Genomic DNA, 25007 nt, shown 5'->3' with positions numbered 1-25007 from the left:
TCTTCCTTCATTGCTGGTAAACTGAAGGTTCAGTGAAAGATAAAGGGTGATTCTCAATGATCTGGTACACAGTTCTTAACTCTAAGTAAACATAATGGGCCTTCTAGGCATAGTATCATGTAAACATTCTGTTAATGGTGTCTCCGTAGACTGCATAGTTTTCTCATTTATTTATCAATCAGCAACTCCTATGAAAGAACTGTTCCATGCTCATACACCAGCCCATGTCCTTCCTCCATGAGAGTAAGGTCAGGCAAATTTTAACCCTGAGCTACAGGTTTCTGTGCCACCATCAATTTCAGACTGTACAGAAACATTTATAGTTAGGTAGACCATTTTTGCCTTAATTCCATACAGGCAGATTATTTGTATCTGCGCATTCAAAGGCCTAGGTTAAACATGAAATGCCAACCAAACTTTTAAAATGGCCAAACATTCCCATATGTTGCACCTCAAGCATGTTGGGGAATCATCAATGCCATAGAATGTAAACTTCAACATTGATAAAATACTCTATGTAGTATTTTCGTCGTATTAGCCTGAAAGTGTATTGGACAGCAACTTCATAAGAGTGCTAACGACTTATCCCAGTCCACATTCTCTGTCTGGCTAAATCTGTGGTCCATTTTTCTCCTAACCTCTGCATTATGTTGGGTAGATTGGTGGTATCTGTTGTCCTGTATAGGATGGAAACTGCACTCCTCCTGATTTCATCCATCAAAACCCTACCCTCATTTGGAGTGCATCCTTATTCCCCTGCTCAGTCAATTTTAGAACTCTCCAGGGCATGTTGGATAAGAGTTAGTGGCTTTTAATCGGATGAGTTTAGAAAACAAGCTCTTCTGAAAGTGGCCTCTGCTCACATTCAACCGCATGTAGCTTATGGACTCTGCACCCATGATAAATCTTGTGGCTTGGTTGGGTGGGTCAACTGTGTGCGTAGCTAATGCTCGCAGCGTGCAAAGCAACCTTGCAGCACTATCAGACACAGTAACAGATAAAGGATGAAGAACTCTGGGATTTGTAATCAAGGTTCATGGCCTGGACAGAGTTGAATACCCTAGATGCAGTAGTCAAAGTTCAGAGAAAACAGAATAGTGATTGGAGAAAGGTTTAATCCATAACATCTCACAACTGGTTGAGTGCAATGGTCAGTGAATAATCTGTACAGCGATTGTCACTTCAGTTTTGAAGTAGATGAGAAGTTAGAGCAGCGCAGAGTTCCAAATTGTTAAATGCCGGATATTGATAAAATTTGAACCTTAACTCCGGACTCCTTTCCCACTTCGATACAACATGGCCCATGCACAGCTTCTCTTGAATACATGCAATTTCACATTTTAAGTTGCCTTTGTGAACAGACACCGGATGAGCTCTCTTCTTTTTCCCGGACTCTTTAAAACAGGAGAAACATCTGTTAGGATTGTACTTTAATAGTGTTTTAATTTGTATCAATCTTCAAACACCTTCCCCACTGCAGCATCTCTGTGACAAAGATTGTTCCCTCTAATCCAGACACTCAGTCTTACTCTTATTGATGGCATCTTGTCAGCACAGAGATCGGCCATGGAGGGTTTGCCAGACAAACATGGCTTCCCAGGAAGTCAATTGTGGCACCTGAATTATCCAATTGGGCCCCACCCTGAATCCCTTAGACTCTGAAGTTAGACCTAAACTGGATAGCTTCAACACCATTTCTAAACCTAACTTTACTTGCAGGGAATTAAAAAGACTTTTTCCAATGAGCTTTCTCAAACATGATCCCTAAACTGTTCATGTAGCTCAGGTTTGAATGATTAAAGGAAGGACTATTTTCATTAATGCAAAGCATTGCTACACATTAGCTAGAGGACATGAGGAATAACTGAGTTTCTCGCACTGCAGTAATGGACATCAGTGGTAAGTGGGCACTTGGACAATAGGTGCTCCCTCTTGCTGCACAATACGATTTACATGTTTGCAAAATTCATTTTTTAATAGGAGAATTTTTACAATTAGTTTTGAGGTAATACTTGTCATGAACATTTGCATGATTGATACCTCACAGGTCTGTCTGATTAGTATAAGTGAACTTGCCCAACTTTAAATACGTTTGAGGAAATCTTGAAAGTAATTATGTTTTTTGTGTTTACAACTATGCAAATTATACCCTTAGAAGGGAAGTAGATTCCTGAAAAGCATGGATGGTAAGTTGAGTTGTTTGAAGCAAGTTTATGATATCAAGTGCACAAATAAATATTTATATAAAAAAAAAAAAGAAAAGAGAAGAAACCCTTCAATGACTTAATTTTTCCCTGAGCGCACTGGCACAAAGCATAGTTACAAATGACCATTATCTGTGTAATAAACAACAGTCCATGCATACTGACAGACCTTACAGCTCCGTGCAACTCTGAAACACTGTCCAAACATTCCACTAATATAGAGTGATTGGATGTTGGCTAAACTGTTGAAACATTTGTAAGTAACTCAACAACGCACTTCTTATGAAGATGATGTCTTATTATTGTCCTTCAAAGCTCTCTCTGGGAATGTGTTCTTTCCCCTAACTACATTTGTCCATGCCTCCCTCACTCAAAGCATCTTCCCTCAAACTCTCAAGACAGGCCACAACACCTCCCTCTCTAAAACAAGTCTACACTAGATCGTCTTGACCTCATCAGCTAACAACTCATCACTCATCTACCAATTATCTGCAGAATCAATGGAAAAGCAACCAACTCCAAGACCACATCAATGCTAACCATTTCCCACACAACTGGCAGTCTGACTTTAGGTCACACTGCAGTACAAAGACTGCAAGCTTACACCACATACCCTCTTGACCACAAATGAATATGGCCCGTGCCTGTGGATAATAATGCACCTCTCAGCTGTCTTTGACACGTTCACCATCCCACCTTCAAATGCACCCCGGAGTCTTGAATGAGTTTCACTGGCAATGTCCTTCACTGGTTCTCCTTCTAAGTTTCCAACCGATAGCGGTTTGTTCACCTGGGCAACTCTAGGTCACAAAAACCCTTTCTTGCTTGGTTCTGTACTCATGATAGCAGCAACAAGATTCACCAATAACGCAACTACATTTGAAAATCACCTCTCCTTTAGACATCCAACACCTCAAACACTGCTTGCACATCACCCACACTAGCATGTCTGGCATCCTCCTGAAGCTCAATGCATAACACTTGTATTTTTGTCAAAAACAATAAACAAGGCAGTACAAAGCTAGTACAACATACATCTTCACAGCTTCAAATCCATAATTTTCACCATATGGCAAGTTGCTTGGACTCACCCTGGACACAAACTTCACTGTCAAAAAACACATTGCCAAGAAAACAAAGGCGGGCTGGTACCAGCCCAGTCTCCTACAGTCATCAAGCCATTTCTTCCAGAAAGAAACTTCACAAGCGCTGTTCGAGCCCTTGTACTCTTGCATATGGGAGATGGTAATGCCCAAATACCTGGACTCCCAAACACCACAATTGTACCCATGTGCTGCAGCACGTCTCATCCATGACCTCAAGAAATATGGTCACATCATCCCCACCATAGTGGAACACCATTGGCTGCCCTTGCCACCTCCATCATTTACAAATACATCATGACCAACACTCCTGCTTATCTTGCAGATAAGCCCACCATCTCTGAGAGATCTTAGCACACCTGCACCCAGGACAACACCAGACTTCAGACTAACAAAACAAGATAGTAGGCCTTTTCCATCTGTGCATCCAGAATATGAAATAACATCCCCATATCCATTAGGGCAACCTCAAGATTGTTCCAATTTAGAAAAAAGATGAAGACTCACCTCTTTAAAGAGCACTACATCATAATACATTAAACATCTATAAATTGGCTTCCTCTCCTCTTACCCGCCAGCGTTATGCAGGTCTTTCACCATGTACAGCGCTCCGCTGCCTTTTGGCTAGGTTCGTGCCATGTACATATATACATACACAAGCATAATTTAATCTACAATTACCAATATGCTCTACCTTTTGTAATAAAAAAACTGAGTTGATCTTTGCCACTTCCATCAAGGGAGAACATCACATGTAGCTAAAAACAGTATTAAAAACAGGAGGCTACAAGGCCTACAATACTAAGTGTATTTGCATAAATCAGAAAAAGCAGAATTCAGGTGTGTGGTTAGCTCTTTATTGGTTCTTGGCAAGTAGTATTTCCAGAAGAAATAGATAACAAGGAAACGCTGTTTAAGGAAGGAGTATTCAACATCTGTCTAAAATGGCATGAGATTTGCAGAAGAATTACCAACTATGTTAAATAAAACCCAAGTAGATTTATTTATATAAATCTATCTCATGGACAGGCCCTTAAAATCTGACATAACCTCAGCGCCTCTCTATCGATTTTTGGCACTGCTTATTTGTGTGTACAAGTGCAGGATCAACAGTACCAATCAATGCTCTCGTACAGGGCATTTTTAGGACTGTAGAGTAAGCCTGGCTTAGAGGTGGGCCAGGCCTACTCAAGGGCTTCAAAACTGGAACACCAGTGTTTTTTGCACTGTTTGGCAGGCATGTGTACCCAATTGTTTATTTTAATGTTTAACATCGTTGACGTAGGCTACCTTCAGTCCTGAGGAAAGGTGTAAAGTCAGAAGGGAAGTAGCTGCTTTCATTCACAAATGATCCACTCACTCATACAGAAGAGACTACAGGCTGCCACCAGAAGGTGCTACGGGCCGGACGCAAGTAGCCTTTTTTGGTTAAAAAAATAAATAAAAAGGTCATATTGGAAACATCCGGCCGTTTGAGGCTGCAAAAAGACTTTTCTGTATTTGCAGATCACAAATTGCAATTCTGTAGCATGTTACCGAATTATAATTTGGGTTTGTGACCAAAGTGCAAATCATTATTTGGAAGGGTGGATTTAGAGCGTTCTTTCCAAACAGTGATTCATGTTGGTATGTGCTGATGTTTGCACCCGAATTCTGACTGCAAAACATTAATCTTTTACCACCTCCTCAAAGGGGGTGTAAGCCATTCACAAACGAGACGGGGTTACGAAGGGTGAGAGTGTTGATAAAAACATTTTTTGGAGTACACAGTTGTCCCAGGGACCAGTGCCTACTCATCAAAAATGTTACTCAAACTTTTACTCTTTTTTTTTTCTTTTCCTTTTTTAAATGCATCCTATTTTCCTTTAAAGAAAACAGATTGTTATTAAACAATAAAAACTTGTTTCAAGGAATTCTGGTGACATCATGAACCCCGAGGCCAAAGGTCGAATGCTTCATAAATTACACTAGAATCCCAATATGGTAACACAGGATCATAGTATATTTGGAACTGTTATGCCTTTTTATACATTATATGTTTATTTTTGCGTAATAAGCTGGAAAAAAAGCTGTTTTCTTTCAAATGCAATTAACAATGTATCCTGCGGGGAAGCCGAATGTTTAGGTTTTGATTACATTTCTTGAATAAATTGTTATAAAACCATCAGCAATGGTGATGATCGGTGAATTTAGGTGATTCTGTGGCTGCAACATTCACCACATAACTACATGGTATGCTTTACTGCATTTGTCACAATTTGCAGATTTCACCAAAAATGGTATCTCTCAAATAGATGATAATAATGCTACAGAAGGCGCCACATACCTCGCATTTTTGCTGCATAATTTAAACAAACTTGCTTTATAATTTGGCCCTCTCTGCCGCTTAATCCTAGGTTCCATAAAAATGTTAAAGCGCTAAAGCTCTGCAGAGTGGTTTGAGGAATGCCATGATGATCAGATCCATATATTTACTTTCACAGCTCTAATGCTATACCCGTTTATAGAGCAATGTGAAAAAAGAAGCTTGTATGATGTCATTAGTGATGTATCAATTGTGTCATCAGTGATCTCAAATGACTTCACAGAACATGTCATGAGTGATGTAATACGTGAGGTCATAAGCAGTGCATGGCGGGGCACAAGTTACAGTAAGCTCTGCTAACTATAACTCCTGACTTTCTGTGTTTAGTTTTTAGTTTAAAATGTTAATGTTGTCACTGACAAATTGACTTAACCCCTTAGCTGCAGGGCCTTTACTACCACCCCCCCCCCCCCCCCCCCCCCCAAGTTCTGAGCCCTTTTTTTTCTATCTGGGGTAGTTCGAGCTTAGGCCTTCATAACTTTTTGTCCACATAAGCTATCTATGTCAACTTTGTGTCCTTTTCCCCCCCAACATTCTAGGGACTCTAGAGATACCCAGAGTTTGTAGGTTCCCCTGGAGGAGACCAAGAAATTAGCCAAAATACAGCTAAAATCTCAGGTTATTTTTTGAAATGGGATAAAAGGGCTGCAGAAGAAAGCATGTGTTTTTTCCTCTGAAAATGGCATCAACAAAGGGTTTGCGGTGCTAAAATCACCATCTTCCCAGATTTCAGGAATAGGCAGACTTGAATCAGAAAACCACATTTTATAACACGATTTTGGCATTGTACTGGGACATACTCCATTTTTACTGCTTTCCTTACAGTTAGGGACAGAAATGGGTGTGAAACCAATGCTGGATCCTGGACAGCTAAACATTTCTGAAAAGTAGACAGAATTCTGAATTCAGCAAGGGGTCATTTGTGTAGATCCTTCAAGGTTTCCCTACAGAAAGCAACAGCTGAAATGAATTTTTTTTTTGAAAATGATGTGAAAAAAGAGCCATTTCTGTCCACGTTTTCTTCTATAACTTTGTCCAGCTATGGCAGATTTTTGAAAAGCAATATACTGTTACGTCTGCTGGACTCTTCTGGTTGTGGGGATATATAGGGCTTGGAGGGTCATCAAGAACCCTAGGTACCCAGAGCCAGTAAATGAGCTGCACCTTGCAATGGGTATTCATTGTAGACCGGGTATTCATCAATTCATTTGGTGAAATATAAAGAAAGAAAAATAGGCATCAAGGAAACCTTTGTATTTCCAAAATGGGCACAAGATAAGGTGTTGAGAAGCAGTGGTTATTTGCACATCTCTGAATTCCGGGGTCCCAATACTAACATGTGAATTACAAAGCATTTCTCAAATGGACTTCTTTTTTACGCAATGTCTTACATTTGGAAGAAAATAATGTATGGAAAAGACAAGGGGCAATAACACTTGTTCTTCTATTCTGTGTTCCCCTAAGTCTCCCGATAACAATGGTACCTCACTTGTGTGGGTAGGCCTAGTGCCCGCAACAAGAAACTCAACATGGACACACAACATTTCTACATTGAAATCTGATGTGTTTTCCGGAAAGTGCCTAGCTGTGGATTTTGGCCTCTAGCTCTGCCAGCACCTAGAGAAACCTAGCAAACCTACACATTTTTGGGAAACTACACACCTAGGGGAATTCAGGATGGGGTGACTTGTGGGGCTCTCACTGAGTTCCGTCACCCAGAATCATTTGTAAACTTCAAAATTTGGCTGACAAAACACTTTTTCCTCATATTTCTGTGCTACATAGTTTTGGCATCTGAGGGGAGCCACAAACTTCCTTTCACCCAGCATTCCCCCACATCTCCTGATAAAAATGGTACCTCACATGTGTGAGTAGGCCTAGTGCCCGTGACACAGAAGGGTCCAAAACACAACATGGATACATCAAAGTTACCTATTACAAAACTACCTGTTTTTGCAAGGGGAGTACCTGCGTTTAGTCCTGGGCTCGGCAGCCCTCTAGGGAAACCTACCAAACCCAGACATTTCTGAAAACTAGCCACCTGAGGGAGTCCAGGGAGGTGTGCCTCGAGTGGAACCCCCAGTGTTTTCTTACTCAGAATCCACTGCAAACCTCAAATTTAGCTAAATAAAATCACATTTTCCTCACATTTCTGTGTGGACTTACCGCAACAGCACAAATTTCCTAACACCCAGCGTTCCCCTTGGTCTCCCGATAAAAAAATGATACCTCAATTGTGTAGGTGGGCCAAGTGCCTGTGATAGGGAAGGGCCAAAAACATGTTGAAATTGAGGGGGGAACCAAAGAGGGTCCAAAAGGGCAGTTTGAAAAATAGGCTGACAAGTGGGGCAGAATTTGTATTGCTATAAAGACGACAATGCTGGGTGGTAGGAATTTTGTGGATTCCAGAAGGTTCCATCACAAAAATGTAGGGAAAATGTGTGATCTCAAGAAACGTTAGAGGCTTGTAGGGCATGTGGGTTTAGTTTTCAGATGTGTTTGGTATGTTTTTCAAGGTGGCAGCGTACCAAAGTGAGGGGGCTCACTATTCCAATTGGGAGTTAGCCAAGCTCTCTTGCCCCATATGTAAAATCAAAACTCTGAAGAGACAAATGACCTCTTGCTTGCCATTGGGATGAGATGCTTTAGTCTGCGGGGTTTGAAAGACTGTTACCCCCTTCAGTTGGGGTGGGGGGCATGACCATGCCCATAGTGGTTGGCAGGTCCCACGCCTCTTTTTTAATTTTTATTTTATTCCCTGGAATCTATTGGGCTTTCTGTCCCCCTTCCCCCCTGAACCGGATTGGGGTAATTACCCCATCTGCCCCCCAGTGGACAGAACAACTTTGTACCCATTTATTGGGAAGGGGGTATGGCCATACTCCCACTCTCTTTAAAAAAAAAAAAAAATCCCTGGTGTCTAGTGAGCTTTCTGCCCCCCTTGGGGGCAGATGGGCCTTACAAAAATAGGCTGATGTGCCCCCTCCCCCCCAAATGGGAGCGACCCTTGCCCAAGGGGTCGCCCTCCCAAACAAAACACACAACAATCCCTGGTGTCTAAGTGGTTTCTGCCCCCCTTGGGGGCAAATGAGCCTAATAAAAATAGGCCGATGCTCCCCAGGGAGTGCAGAAATTACCAACAGTAATGTGCCCCCATGGGGAGGGACCCTTGCCCAAGGGGCTGCCACCCCAAACAAAACACACACACATAAAACAATCCCTGGTGCCTAAGTGGTTTCTCCCACCTTTACGGGCAGATGGGGATTATAAAAATAGGCCGATCTGTCCCCAAGGGGGGCAGAAATCGCCTAAAATAATATGCCTGCAGGGGGAGCGACCCTTGCCTAAGGGGCCGCTTCCCTTTTGTGAAAATATATATTTTTTTTAAACAAAAAAACTTCCTGGTTTACTAGTGAGCATGCTTGCAGTACGATCACTATGCTCAGAGAGACATGAAAGGAAAGGAAAAGCCTTTCCTTCCATGCCTCTCGGACCTCCCCTTTCCCCCTTCCAGAGGAGAAAATAAACAGATCATCAGATATCACTTGGGGTATGGGGGGGTGTCAAGGGTGGCAGCAGAAGGCCTTCCGCTGCCATTTCCGGTGGGGGGACGGGGTGTCATAAAGGGGGTGGGGGGGTTGTCGGGTCCAGGACGTAACGGTTACGTCCTTGGCACAGCAGCGCGGCAGCCGTGGACGTAACCGTTATGTCCATGGCAGGCAAGGGGTGAAACATCAAACCAAATGGGGTTTGTTATGCATGCCTGTTTTTCTAACACGGCCGCCCAATGATGCAACAAAACATAGTAAGAGGCTATGTGCTATGCTACAGCATCCCATAGTGTTAAGGGAAACAAGGGTCTTGCCTAGAACACCTTAGATATTTTGGTGTAGAAAGAGAACATCACCTTCACTGTACTGAAGCTGGGCCTAAAAGAACAGAGTTATTTAGACTGCTGAATGCAGCAGAGTTTACTATGTTTATTTTCCACATCACAGTCCCCTCCAATACGCAGCATATAATTTTGATCCTCTCAGTGCCACTGTATGGATGGAGTCCAAATGGGCGGGAGTCCAAGAAGCAATCACTGTAGCTCACAGGAGCACTTGGAGATTAAACTCATGTCCGTAAGGTCCTTGTCATAAAAGGGCATCTTCAGTCCGGTGCCAATATCACTGGAACAGATGAACTCAGACTAGATTTATTCAGCCTCAGGAGAACAGAAGCTGCTTTAAGGACCTCAAATCAATTACTGGAGAAGGCTGAAATTGGAGTTAATATAATGACTGCGGAAAAAAAGGTGCATTTTGTCTCAGATGCCACTTTGGCATCCATCCAGAAACATTCAAAGAATGGAGATGCTGACCTTGTAACTGAGGAACCTGGTTTGAGGCAAGGCCTCTGTTCAACATCTTGTGATTTTGGACAAATTGCTTACTCTCCACGGGCCTGACAAAAAAACAAACACCCCCCCCCAACCAAAAACTAACAAGCATTGGCAAAGCCAATAGTTTTCACCTTTGTTTTTAAAAGATGTTGCATAGCAGCGATGACTGCTGTGCAAAATGACTCAAAGTAAATTTTTTAAACGTGCTATTGGGCAGCCAGCGTTGACCTTTAAGCCTTGCTGCACACCAGCCCATGCTGCTGTGCAATATACCTTAAAAGAGCATAGTGGTTTGGGGGTGGCAAGCACAAGAGGGGTAGGGAACAAGGAATGTGTAGAGGGAGGGTGCAGGATGGGATAAAGACAACAGCAGGTGGGATGTTTTAAAAAGAATGGACAGTGGGAGGAGGGCAGGTTACAAAGATTGGTCAGAGGGAAGAGAGCAGGAGTACTTCACATCATTGAGACCGGGAGGAGGGCAGGGGGTGGGAGGACAGAAGGTGAACATAACAGAGAAGAGGAGGAGGGTGGGGTTATAGGAAAGGGACTGCAGACATATGCACTCTTCTAAGAGTGCATGCTGAAAAGTAGAAATAGAAAAAAGAACCTGCACAAGCCTGCGGACAGTGGAAGGACACTGGCACAGGGAAACTGTACTTGGTCCCTGCCCCAGGGAAAGGGAGAGATCTATTTTACTATGTACTGCTGCAGCAATAGGAAGATACTTGCATTTCTACAGATGGATAGCTTCCTTCGCTAGTTTCTAGGAGGCTGAATTAATCAAGTCTAGCATACGCTGGGTGAAATGCACTTCCTTGTATCCAATATGGATTCTCACTGTTATGTTAGACTTTACTAATCCACAGCACACCACCTCTGGTTTTGCAAATTATGTCCTGTAACCGGATAAAATACAGATTATTAAGGAATGTCTTGCAGTTAACAAGACTATTGAGGAGGGTGGTAGGTATGGAGGTGGAACTAGACCCCAAAATGATACTGTTGAGAATTCCAGTGGAATTGGGTGGTTCTCGCAAGATTCTTTATTACCACAGGCTTATTGATTGCTAAAGATAACTTGGCTTGCCCACTGGGCAAGTGGACCAGGGCATGGATTTTTGTGCAAAAACAGGGGAGATGGTATACAAGGCAGGTTGTTCCCATAAAAAAAATCTAAAATATGGAACCAATAGTGGGAATACTCCCTGATTGAGAGATGACAATTTTAAGTCCTCTATCAATGACAAACGATAAACTTCTCAAGTAGTTGTGACTTATAAAATAATGCAATATTGCAAATGTTGTGATCACGAGCCCACTCTCTGTAGATGTTATGTTGTGTTCTAAAAACCCAATTAAAAGAATTAAAAAAATGTTGTGGAATCAGAAAAAACAAAAGGATAAATGTGGTTTCAGATTCTATGCTTAATTTGTAAGTAACTGTCTTAAAAGCAAACTGTACACATACCCACTGCATTGCCCACTGTGTTGGACCTTGGACAAGCACTCCTATTCTCGTGCGTATCTCCATAGTGGCTTGCAAATTTGAGGTACCCGACTGCAGATATCCCTTGCAGCTACAACCTTCCAGAAGACAATGCATGGAAAGCTGCTGGAATATTTATTTGATTCACAGGCATTTATAACCCACTCTATCAGTGGAGGCCTCTATGAGCTTGACTATGTGACTAGAGCAGCTTAAACTCAGTGTGTGTTTTGCCTCTACTGCATGACAGTTCCCTTCCACACACTTTGAGGTTGGTTTTGGCTGCAGACACTGAGCCCACACACACCGGTCAAATGAGGTTGAGCAGATTTACGCTTCTTACCAGAGTGGCCGCCGGTGTCTAATGCAGTCCCAAAGAGCAGTATGTATTCTGTGAGGGAGGCGTGGAGCAGACACATGGATCCCATCCAGCCACCAGCATTCACAAATATCCATTGCAGGTCCTCGTCGGGCAGGATGTGGCCCGGGTGCTTCTTTCGCAGCTCCACAATGATTTTCGAAAAGGCCACCTCAAAGTCCATACCTGTACATTAAGTGAAATAATTGTTACCTCAATAATTTTCTTTGAGAAATGAAGTCTCTATATATTAAAGACTCAACCAAAAAGGAATAGAACACTTAAAATGTAAGCATGAGCAGAGATAGCATTACAACATATGGGGCTGAAGTACACAGAGTTGGAGTTACCATTACAGGGTGCTGAAGGAATGGTGGTCCAAGTAATGACACGTCCCTACTGCTAACCTTGAAGAATGATTCATATACAGTATTTCTTCTAAAGATGTAGCTTCAATAATTAAGAATACATTTTAGAAAAAGTCGGTGAAGATGGAGACATGTCAACAAGAACTTCCAAGATCCCCATAGAAAGACATGGCCGACAAGACTTTTTGGCCAACACAGCAGTGCACGAGTAGGGTGGATATACCGTTTGTGTGCATGTGAATCTAAATCTAATAAATAGTGGCAGCGGATACGCACTGCTTGCCTGGAGTGCATGCAAGGAAGAACAGACTTGTAGGATTAAAGAACACTTAGATTGTGTATATAACTTTTATTACATTTCAATGTTTAGAGAGTTATTTCTCCTGAACAGATCTCAAGTTATTCGGGAAAAAAACTGTGACCTATCATGAATCTCTATACCATTGTCCTTCTACTTCAAATATTACTTGACATGAGCCAGTGCATCAGTAAATCCCAAATACAACCCTATGAATATTGACTCTTTCCCTCAAGACCGAGCAAAGCATGTGTGGTCAGGAGAAAGAGGGAACAACTACACACTTTTTATGTTCTCTGTATAATGAGGTTGGCATCACACCACCCTTATGGCTTTTCAAAATCCTAAATTTATGTCTGGATGAATAGGAGCACCGTTAGCTCCTAATCATCGCTCTAGAGACAGGAGTCCATTTTTTTTGTGAATGGAGGAATTTGCGATGCCTGGCAACCATGCCTACACGCAGGATGTTGCAACTAATTTAAGCTGTTATCTACCATGCGACATATGAACACTGATCGTTTCATTGCTATTCAGACAATTCTCTGCACCATCTGATTAAAATCTGTCCGTTCAGGTTACATTGCATACATTCTATAAATGGTCCATCTCATCAGGACTAAGTAATGTAAATCAACTCATGGTTCACTTTTAAGCAAAAGTGTGTGCAGATACAGGAGAGTGAAGCGGCCAGTCTGGAAAGCTACACGCGCGATAGCGGGCCAATTTATAGGAAAAACTGCAGGACTGGCTGAAACGCAGCAGATCTCCAACTGTTGTTTACTGTTCATGGTACAAGTTCCAGCATCCTCTTCTGTAGGATCTTCAGCTCATTCACATCATTCCTCCTTTAGTTGTCTGTTTGTATTAGCCATTCGAATTAAGCCCAACCTTAGAACTAGTCCTTATGTTTGTTTTATGCATATACGTTTAGGTGCCATTTTACTTTGTTTTGTTAGGGATGTAAGGATATTTATCATGTTACTCTAGGTTACATTTACATGAACGATGTTTCACTTTGTGGGATTCACAACTACAGCATAGAAAATGCTAGTAGATGATATCTAAAAAAAAACTTAAACCAACAAAACCAAAATTTGATAAATGCAGCAATTTGCCCAAAAGCATCCTTAATAATAACCCTAACGCCAACACCAGGATAACGCCTACATCGCCCCAATCTAGTACAAAACAAAACACTAGATGTGTTTAATTTATTCTTTAATATATTGTGGAATCATTGCAGTTTTAAAAATATATATAAGATTTATCAAATTGCTAACAATCTTTGGTGACTTGTACCAGATATATTTAAGGTGTACTATGTATTTCCATAATTAAATAAAAGAGTAACTGATTGCATCACAACTTACCCACTACAAGTAAACTAACAATCAGTATTCAGTAAATTAACTGAAAGGCGTGTAATCCTGTAGGTACAATAGCACTGACTGTAATTTGAACAGCCACAAGATAACGGCAAAATCAAAAGCCAAGGCGTCTTTGCTCTAGAGTACCCCAGAAAGGCCGACTTACTCTAGACCAAGTATTCTATAAGGCAATGGTACAAACTCCACCATCAAGAGTGCATCCTCGTGAAACACACAGCATTTGGATACTCAACCAGGTTTTAATGCTATAAAAGAGTTCCCTAATAAAAAAGTACATAGTGAGGAGCTCTGCTTTTTCTATGATATATCTCAAAAGACCCCCCCACCCCCGTTATCTAAGACATGGTGGATTTGCTTGAATTAAGTTTGGTTGAACTGCCCTACAACAGTACTCCTCTTCGCTTGTGCCTAGCTGACCTTATTTCCCAGGTAAAAAAGGTAGAATTGTAAGATGTAAACCTTTGTTGACCCTTTCCAGGACACTGAGCAATGGCTATAATGGCAAGCTATAAGTCTGTGACTGGACCAATGGATCCCGTACACTGGCTGATGTTCTGGGAAGTGGTCTCCTCAGCATAAGGTACTTGCGGATGTTGTGATTCAAACATTACCATTATGTTCCCTTGTTGCATATAATAATTATGCACTAAACCTATGCACCTTCATGGAATACACTCTATTAGAACATTGGAATGCTGGGGGCTCCATTGAAAACAATGGAGTGCTGCGGGCTTTTACTGGCCGGTAAAAGCCCGCAGCGCCAACATTCCAATGTTCGCTTTGTTCACAGCAACAGCTGTGAACAAAGCCTCACGGAGCCAGAGGGGATTTTAATCCCCTCGGGCTACGTGAAATTTTTTTTTTTTTTAATAGAACATTCTGCCCTGAGTGGCAGAATGTTCTAATAGCCTTAGAACCCGCCGTAGCGGGCTCTACCGGCGGGGAGCAGGCCTTTAATAGCCGGTAGAGCCCGCTATGGCGGGTTGTTCTAAGGCTATATTAGAACACTGGAATGATGGGGGCTCCATTGCAGACAATGGAGTGCTCCAGGCTTATACTCACTGGTAAAAGCCCAGAGCGTCAACATTCCAATGTTCTTTGTTCACAGCAACAGCTGTGAACAAAGCCTCACGGAGCCTGAGGGGATTTTAATCCCCTCAGGCTTCGTGAGAAATTTGTTTTATTTGATAGAACATTCTGCCATCTAGTGGCAGAATGTTCTAATAGCCTTAGAACCCGCCGTAGCAGGCTCTACCGGCCATTAAAGGCCCTTTCCATTCCCTTCCCTTCAGGCCTTTAATGGCCGGTATAGCCCGCTACGGCGGGTTCTAAGGCTATAATAGACAATTTTCAATTTCCAGCTTTCTTAACGACCAGCAAACTAAGCTGCAATTAATTTGCAAGAAACAGAGTTTATGACCTTCATCTAACTCTTTAATGGAAAGTGCATTCCCCGCAGAAACAAAGAAATGTTGCAGAATCAATTTAATTTGCACAATCAACGAACTGTAGCAGTGCATCACCTTTGTTACATCCGAGGTCTAAATGAATCAACCAAGGTGACATCCATTTATTGCTGTTTAAGGCAACCTGTTGTTGCCTACGCCAAACAACTGGATCATAAGGTCTGCCCTGAAGAAAACTCCTTTCACATAGCCAAGAGGTTCGCCAAGTATGGCCCAAACAGTTTTGTCATTAACTACCCAAATATAGCCCGCTTCACGTAAGCCACGGAAATTCTGTAACCGTGATTGCAGACCGACCATGAAAACTTTATGACAGCTGGAAAGGTCGAAAATTCTTAACCACATTTCTCTTTCACACTAGGCTAGTGCTGCTGCACACAGCGTACCATGTTGAATTGCGAGAGATCTTGAGAAGTCAGAGGTGGCAATGCTGTGAATTTGAAAATTATACGTTTTGACCACAACCTCAAGTCCTTTGGCCAAAATGTAATTTTTCTAAAAGAGACCCTCTGCTCTGCATACATCCATGTCCTGGGACTCCTCTCAATCTCAATGTCTTATACAACCATAAGGAGGTGGACGGATATTACAAATAGCAAATCATTACCGGATACATTAACGTAACTGTAGGGTCTAAAGCACTAGGAACTGAAACGTCCACCTCTGGCTCTTTGGCTTTTAATTTAGGGTAGACGTCTTTTCAAGGACAGTATCTAGTCACTCAGCATCTTTAGTATCTTATATGGATGCCTCCCACTTCTAATTAACTGTCTCTTTTTGACTTGTATTTACAGTATTAAATTCCACAGGTCAAATACAAGGAAAACATCCTGCAATTAATTCTACGGGAGAATCAATGCTATCGTCAATTCTTCCTTCATTAAGTGCCACCAGGAGACAATTTCTCAATGTCAACTGGATGTCCGATCATTAAAATCAATTTCAAGTAGCCTACTGTACACTTCAGTGTGTCTGTTAGCAAACCACCAAAGATCGCAAGCTTCTCCAATAACAGAAACAAATGTGTACCCCTCACATTAATGGAGAGCTGAAATGTTTAAACAATTACCTTGGCACTTCTAGAATCTATCATGCACTTCTGGATCATTTAATTCTTATGTGTGGGTAAGGTTTGGGTTGCAGAATTCCTAGTTTTGTTTTTCCCTTATTGAAATGCTCTGTAGCTAATGTGTATAAGTGTCTTGCAGGAATATTCTAAGTGGCTTCAGTGCAGAAGTACCCCTCTCATGCGATTGATGTAGCCGGTATCTCAGAAAATAAAACACTCTACAATTTAATTGAAGAGCTTGGAATTTTATGTTATGCCTCCCCAATTCATTTCCTTTATTGCAGTTCCCGCTAATCTCATCAAGACATTTCCATCTTTCCCTGAAATGTAAACGGGGGTACTTGTTTTTTTTTTTTTTTTAATACAAAATTCTTCCCTTCTCTGCTACCATTGCAGCACAGCATCTCTCATATGCAAACACCTCAGTTCTTCCTCAGGGCTCTTCTTTCACGAAGAAAGTAGGTCTTCTACTGAGTAGGTCACTACCTCAAGACCACATAATTGTCTTACAGCAACATGGTCTTAAAGTCCCTAATGGAGGCCAGGGCAAAAATAATGCATTCAGTGTCACTCGAAAACGTTTAAACTTTATATTACTCACGCCTTCTCCTTATATGTACCTCACTGTTCCGTAAGTCGGAGTCTTCTCAATTTTATACAAGTGCCACCTCCAGCATGATTTACAGCATCGATATCAGGTGGGAAGAGAAAAGAACTTAAATGATACCCATTAACAAGAGGTTATCTCCGTTTGTCTATCAATCCAGTTCAGCTCTCAAATAACTTGTTTAGTCAGGAACAACTTCACATTGCTCTCGCCTCCATCAGGGAATAATGAAGAGTGTCCTCAAGACTCGCTGTCTTTAAAACTTGGTAATTTGGGAGTCAATATCCCCTCATTATCCCATATTTCTTATTTCTGGTGCTCGGTGTTACTTGTTCTTAGGATGCCCCTCTTTTATTGTGTATGTCTAGTTACAAGGCGCCCATCACCCATGTTTCAGGTTTGGAGGTCCCTCCTCTCTCTGAAATGAATTGTAGGAGGCTGGACTGGCTTGTAGTGAGTACCTAGGGGTACTTGCACCTTGCACCAGGCCCAGTTATCCCTTATTAGTGTATAGGGTGTCTAGCAGCATAGGCTGATAGATAATGGTAGCTTAGTAGAGCAGCTTAGGCTGAACTAGGAGACGAGTGAAGCTCCTACAGTACCACTAGTGTCATATGCACAATATCATAAGAAAACACAATACACAGTTATACTAAAAATAAAGGTACTTTATTTTTATGACAATATGCCAAAGTATCTCAGAGTGTACCCTCAGTGAGAGGATAGGAAATATACACAAGATATATATACACAATACCAAAATATGCAGTAATAGTCTTAGAAAACAGTGCAAACAATGTATAGTTACAATAGGATGCAATGGAGACGCATAGGGATAGGGGCAACACAAACCATATACTCCAAAAGTGGAATGCGAACCACGAATGGACCCCAAACCTATGTGACCTTGTAGAGGGTCGCTGGGACTATTAGAAAATAGTGAGGGTTAGAAAAATAGCCCACCCCAAGACCCTGAAAAGTGAGTGCAAAGTGCACTAAAGTTCCCCAAAGGACAAAGAAGTCGTGATAGGGGAATAAGGCAGGAAAGACACAAACCAACAATGCAACAACGCTGGATTTCCAATCTGGGGTACCTGTGGAACAAGGGGACCAAGTCCAAAAGTCACAAGCAAGTCGGAGATGGGCAGATGCCCAGGAAATGCCAGCTGCGGGTGCAAAGAAGCTTCTACTGGACAGAAGAAGCTGCGGTTTCTGCAGGAACGCAAAGGGCTAGAGACTTCCCCTTTGGAGGACGGATCCCTCTCGCCTTGTAGAGTCGTGCAGAAGTGTTTTCCCGCCGAAAGAACGCCAACAAGCCTTGCTAGCTGCAAATCGTGCGGTAAGCGTTTTTTTGGATGCTGCTGTGGCCCAGGAGGGACCAGGAGGTCGCAAATTGGACCAGGAGGTAGAGGGGACGTCGAGCAAGACAAGGAGCTCTCTTAGCAGGAGGTAGCACCCGGAGAAGTGCCAGAAACAGGCACTACGAGGATGCGTGAAACGGTGCTCACCCGAAGTCGCACAAAGGAGTCCCACGTCGCCGGAGACCAACTTAGAAAGTCGTGCAATGCAGGTTAGAGTGCCGTGGACCCAGGCTTGGCTGTGCACAAAGGATTTCCGCCGGAAGTGCACAGGGGCCGGAGTAGCTGCAAAAGTTGCGGTTCCCAGCAATGCAGTCTAGCGAGGTGAGGCAAGGACTTACCTCCACCAAACTTGGACTGAAGAGTCACTGGACTGTGGGAGTCACTTGGACAGAGTTGCTGGATTCCAGGGACCTCGCGCGTCGTGCTGAGAGGAGACCCAAGGGACCGGTAATGCAGCTTTTTGGTGCCTGCGGTTGCAGGGGGACGATTCCGTCGACCCACGGGAGATTTCTTCGGAGCTTCTAGTGCAGAGAGGAGGCAGACTACCCCCACAGCATGCACCACCAGGAAAACAGTCGAGAAGGCGGCAGGATCAGCGTTACAGAGTTGCAGTAGTCGTCTTAGCTACTATGTTGCAGTTTTGCAGGCTCCCAGCGCGGTCAGCAGTCGATTCCTTGGCAGAAGGTGAAGAGAGAGATGCAGAGGAACTCGGATGAGCTCTTGCATTCGTTATCTAAAGTTTCCCCAGAGACCCTAAGTAGCCAGAAAAGAGGGTTTGGCTACCTAGGAGAGAGGATAGGCTAGCAACACCTGAAGGAGCATATCAGAAGGAGTCTCTGACGTCACCTGGTGGCACTGGCCACTCAGAGCAGTCCAGTGTGCCAGCAGCACCTCTGTTTCCAAGATGGCAGAGGTCTGGAGCACACTGGAGGAGCTCTGGACACCTCCCAGGGGAGGTGCAGGTCAGGGGAGTGGTCAGTCCCCTTTCCTTTGTCCAGTTTCGCGCCAGAGCAGGGCTAAGGGGTCCCCTGAACTGGTGTAGACTGGCTTATGCAGAATTGGGCACATCTGTGCCCAAGAAAGCATTTCCAGAGGCTGGGGGAGGCTACTCCTCCCCTGCCTTCACACCATTTTCCAAAGGGAGAGGGTGTAACACCCTCTCTCAGAGGAAGTCCTTTGTTCTGCCATCCTGGGCCAGGCCTGGCTGGACCCCAGGAGGGCAGATGCCTGTCTGAGGGGTTGGCAGCAGCAGCAGCTGCAGTGAAACCCCAGGAAGGGCAGTTTGGCAGTACCAGGGTCTGTGCTACAGACCACTGGGATCATGGGATTGTGCCAACTATGCCAGGATGGTATAGAGGGGGCAATTCCATGATCGTAGACATGTTACATGGCCATATTCGGAGTTACCATTGTGAAGCTACATATAGGTAGTGACCTATAGGTAGTGCACGCGTGTAATGGTGTCCCCGCACTCACAAAGTCCGGGGAATTGGCCCTGAACAATGTGGGGACACCTTGGCTAGTGCCAGGGTGCCCTCACACTAAGTAACTTTGCACCCAACCTTTACCAGGTAAAGGTTAGACATATAGGTGACTTATAAGTTACTTAAGTGAAGTGTAAAATGGCTGTGAAATAACGTGGACGTTATTTCACTCAGGCTGCAGTGGCAGGCCTGTGTAAGAATTGTCAGAGCTCCCTATGGGTGGCAAAAGAAATGCTGCAGCCCATAGGGATCTCCTGGAACCCCAATACCCTGGGTACCTCAGTACCATATACTAGGGAATTATAAGGGTGTTCCAGTAAGCCAATGTAAATTGGAAATTTGGTCACTAGCCTGTTAGTGACAATTTGAAATAAATGAGAGAGCATAACCACTGAGGTTCTGGTTAGCAGAGCCTCAGTGAGACAGTTAGGCACCACACAGGGAACACATACATATAGGCCACAAACTTATGAGCACTGGGGTCCTGACTAGCAGGGTCCCAGTGACACATAACAAACATACTGAAAACATAGGGTTTTCACTATGAGCACTGGGCCCTGGCTAGCATGATCCCAGTGAGACAGTGAAAACACCCTGACATACACTCACAAACAGGCCAAAAGTGGGGGTAACAAGGCTAGAAAGAGGCTACTTTCTCACACAACCCCCCCCCAAACGAAGGACAATAAGGCTAACCTTGGCCAGTTGAGACTTTATTGTCTAAGTGGTGATAAGTAGAGAGTAGCTCTGCAATAGACTGGTTACTCCCTTTATCATCCACTATATGGTTACTTCCCTGTGGGGATGTAAACCACCCTGTTTGAAGTTTTTTAGCTAAGCAACAATGTGAAGATGTATTTTCAGAGTTTTTATCAGTAAGTTTTAGTTTAGAGCAGTGGGAATTGTCCACTGAACCTATTTGTAGTGATGGAAATGCCAGACAGGGATGCTGTCTCAGAAAAGCCATAGCTGGGCAAAAACTTTGTCCATATGGCTGGAAGAGAGAACAGGGATGCTGTTTCTCTTGGGTTGGAGCAGGGCAGGGATGCTGTCCTATGAGCTCCACACTAGGGCAGGGATGCTGTCCTAAGTGTTGTGAGGCAGTGCAGAGCTTCTGCACTAAAGTTTCTCTGGGAGGGTTGGAGGGATGCTCCATGTTAACTAAAATGGTGCTCTTTTTCTCACCAATGTTAGTTATCCCACAGAGAGGTACTTCTACCTCAGGGAGTCCAGCTTTGCCAGCTGATGATTCCCTTGGAACAGGTGCCACCCCAGGAGAGGTTTCTCCCACCACAGGAATGGTATCCTGAATGGTAGGGTGGTTAGGGGATACTGTGATACCCTTTTTACCTGTTGATGGGGAGGGATCCTGAGTTTTCAGGCCTTCTCTCCTTTGCTTTTTCATTTCAGTAGAAATGAGAGGGAACAATTCCTCAGGGATGCCCAGCATGGCTGCATGGGCATAAAACTCTACATCAGCCCAACCTGAGGCCTCTAGGTCATTACCTAAGAGACAGTCTACAGGTAAGCTAGGTGATACCACCACCTGCTTAGGGCCAGTAACTCCACCCCAACTAAACTGAATTATAGCTAAGGGAAGAAACTTAGTGGAGTTATGGACATCAATAATTTTATACTGTTGTCCAATGATGTGTTGTTCAGGAGCCACTAGGTTTTCAGTCACCAAAGTGATACTGGCACCTGTGTCCATGTAGGCCAAGGCCTCAACACCATTTATTGAAACTGTCTGCCTGTACTTATCCATTGTAAGGGGACAAGCAGCCAGTGTGGCAAGGCCAATGCCACTAGGTGTGACAGAAACTGTCTTGGGACTGACTACCCCAGTTTCTATTATGGACCCATAAGTGAACCCAACTACACCCTTAACTTGACTGTTGCCAGCAGTCCCACCACTAGTACCACTACTGCTAGGGGCACTAGAGCTTGATGTATTAGTGGTGGTAGGCTCAGGGGGTTTACCTGGACAGGACTTATCCCCTGGCCTATGGCCTCTGTTTTTACACACAAAGCACCAAGGCTTTTTAATGTGTGCAGGTTGAGAAGAAGAGGAATAATTAGTTTTATCCCCACCCTCTGAAGAGAGTTTAAGATTTGAAGTGGGATCTTTGGTTTTACCCTTATCCCCATGCTTATCTTGAGATTTTTCACCATCTTTCTTCTTATTGTTCTCTTTGTCACCCCCTGTATGAACTTTTCTGTTCACCCTTGTTCTGACCCATTTGTCTGCCTTCTTTCCCAATTCCTGGGGAGAGGTCAGATCAGAGTCCACCAAGTACTGGTGCAACAAATCAGACACACATTTATTAAGAATATGCTCTCTCAGGATCAAGTTATACAGGCTGTCATAATCAGTAACTTTACTGCCATGTAATCACCCCTCCAAGGCCTTCACTGAATGGTCAATGAAATCAACCCAGTCTTGTGAAGACTCCTTTTTGGTCTCTCTGAACTTTATCCTGTATTGTTCAGTGGTTAAGCCATAACCATCCAGGAGTGCATTCTTAAGAACTGTAAAATTATTGGCATCACTTTCTTTCACAGTAAGGAGCCTATCCCTACCTTTTCCACTAAATGATAGCCATAGGATAGCAGCCCACTGCCTTTGAGGGACATCCTGTACAACACAGGCCCTCTCAAGTGCAGCAAACCACTTGTTAATGTCATCCCCCTCCTTATAAGGGGGAACTATCTTATGCAGATTCCTGGAATCATGCTCTTTTTCAGGATGACTATGGGGAATACTGCTGCTGCCACCATGGGTTTCTAAACCCAGTTTCTGTCTCTCCTTCTCTACTTCTAAAGTCTGTCTATGCAAATCCAGCTGTTGCTTCTTGAGCTTCAGTGTGGTTTGTTCCACTCTCAATCTATTGAGCTCCCTTTCTAACAATCTGTCATCAGGGTGGGTGGGAGGGACATGCCTTGAAACAGAAGTATGGTGAGAATGGACAGAAGGAGACCTGTCCCTTACAGAGGGCACCCTAACAGCTTGGCTAACAGAAACATCAGTACCACTGTGGTGAGAATAAATGCTTTTGCTATGATGTGAGACAACACTATTTGTATGGTGTGGCTCTTCATCATTACCAACTATGCTAGACTGTCTAGTAATGGGCAGGCTTGGAAGTTTCTTTCCTGAATCTTTTCCTGGGGGAGTCCCTGGATCAGATTGGGAACCATTAGCTACTTTTTCTACAGATGGGGCACTTCTAGCCTTATCCTGTTCTCTAAGCATGTTAAGTAACAGTTCCAAGGAAGGATTCTTCCCTACACTCAAACCTCTCTCTACACAGAGACTCCCTGCTCCTTTCCAGCTAAGGTGGTCATATGCAATCTTAGACAGGTCAACATTTTGGCCTGTGCCAGACATTTTTAGAGAGAGTTAAAGTGATAGAAAAAGAGAAAAAAGTTTGTCAGAGCTTTTTAGAAAGACAGAGAAAAAAAACTTTTTAAACTTTTTAGAAAGTTAGAAGTACTTTTCAGCACTTAGAAAATAGTGAAAAGAGGAAATGCAAAACTTTTTGGTTATGTGTATATACACTGAACTTGTTTTGTATATTTTTCTCTTATGAAAAGTACAATGACAAGAGTGGTAAGTAGTCTCAAAGCACTTATCCCACCGCTGAACAACCAATGTAGGAGGCTGGACTGGCTTGTAGTGAGTACCTAGGGGTACTTGCACCTTGCACCAGGCCCAGTTATCCCTTATTAGTGTATAGGGTGACTAGCAGCATAGGCTGATAGATAATGGTAGCTTAGCAGAGCAGCTTAGGCTGAACTAGGAGACGAGTGAAGCTCCTACAGTACCACTTAGTGTCATATGCACAATATCATAAGAAAACACAATACACAGTTATACTAAAAATAAAGGTACTTTATTTTTATGACAATATGCCAAAGTATCACAGAGTGTACCCTCAGTGAGAGGATAGGAAATATACACAAGATATATATACACACAATACCAAAATATGCAGTAATAGTCTTAGAAAACAGTGCAAACAATGTATAGTTACAATAGGATGCAATGGAGACACATAGGGATAGGGGCAACACAAACCATATACTCCAGAAGTGGAATGCGAACCACGAATGGACCCCAAACCTATGTGACCTTGTAGAGGGTCGCTGGGACTATTAGAAAATAGTGAGGGTTAGAAAAATAGCCCACCCCAAGACCCTGAAAAGTGAGTGCAAAGTGCACTAAAGTTCCCCAAAGGACAAAGAAGTCGTGATAGGGGAATAAGGCAGGAAAGACACAAACCAACAATGCAACAACGCTGGATTTCCAATCTGGGGTACCTGTGGAACAAGGGGACCAAGTCCAAAAGTCACAAGCAAGTCGGAGATGGGCAGATGCCCAGGAAATGCCAGCTGCGGGTGCAAAGAAGCTTCTACTGGACAGAAGAAGCTGCGGTTTCTGCAGGAACGCAAAGGGCTAGAGACTTCCCCTTTGGAGGACGGATCCCTCTCGCCTTGTAGAGTCGTGCAGAAGTGTTTTCCCGCCGAAAGAACACCAACAAGCCTTGCTAGCTGCAAATTGTGCGGTAAACGTTTTTGGATGCTGCTGTGGCCCAGGAGGGACCAGGAGGTCGCAAATTGGACCAGGAGGTAAAGGGGACGTCGAGCAAGACAAGGAGCCCTCTTCGCAGCAGGTAGCACCCGGAGAAGTGCCAGAAACAGGCACTATAAGGATGCGTGAAACGGTGCTCACACGAAGTTACACAAAGGAGTCCCACGTCGCCGGAGACCAACTTAGAAAGTCGTGCAATGCAGGTTAGAGTGCCGTGGACCCAGGCTTGGCTGTGCACAAAGGATTTCCGCCGGAATTGCACAGGGGCCGGAGTAGCTGCAAAAGTCGCGGTTCCCAGCAATGCAGTCTAGCGAAGTGAGGCAAGGACTTACCTCCACCAAACTTGGACTGAAGAGTCACTGGACTGTGGTAGTCACTTGGACAGAGTTGCTGGATTCGAGGGACCTCGCTCGTCGTGCTGAGAGGAGACCCAAGGGACCGGTAATGCAGCTTTTTGGTGCCTGCAGTT

The 25007-nt window shown here is 43.6% G+C and overlaps 1 protein-coding gene across 1 annotated transcript in view; it reads right to left on the bottom strand.

Annotated features, from left to right (window-relative positions):
• The window catches only part of SIGMAR1 (sigma non-opioid intracellular receptor 1), a 112695-nt gene that overhangs the window by 30547 nt on the left and 57141 nt on the right, over positions 1-25007 (bottom strand). Inside the window, exon 2 of the mRNA XM_069214835.1 lies at positions 11889-12089. Coding sequence (XP_069070936.1) covers positions 11889-12089 — 201 coding nt within the window. The remainder of the gene's footprint in view (positions 1-11888; positions 12090-25007) is intronic.

Source organism: Pleurodeles waltl, chromosome 1_1 (genome assembly GCF_031143425.1).
Source record: "Pleurodeles waltl isolate 20211129_DDA chromosome 1_1, aPleWal1.hap1.20221129, whole genome shotgun sequence".
Classification (NCBI taxonomy): Eukaryota; Metazoa; Chordata; class Amphibia; order Caudata; family Salamandridae; genus Pleurodeles; species Pleurodeles waltl.
The sequence above is the reverse complement of the archived record's forward strand: the minus strand, read 5'-3'. Positions and strand labels throughout refer to the sequence as shown.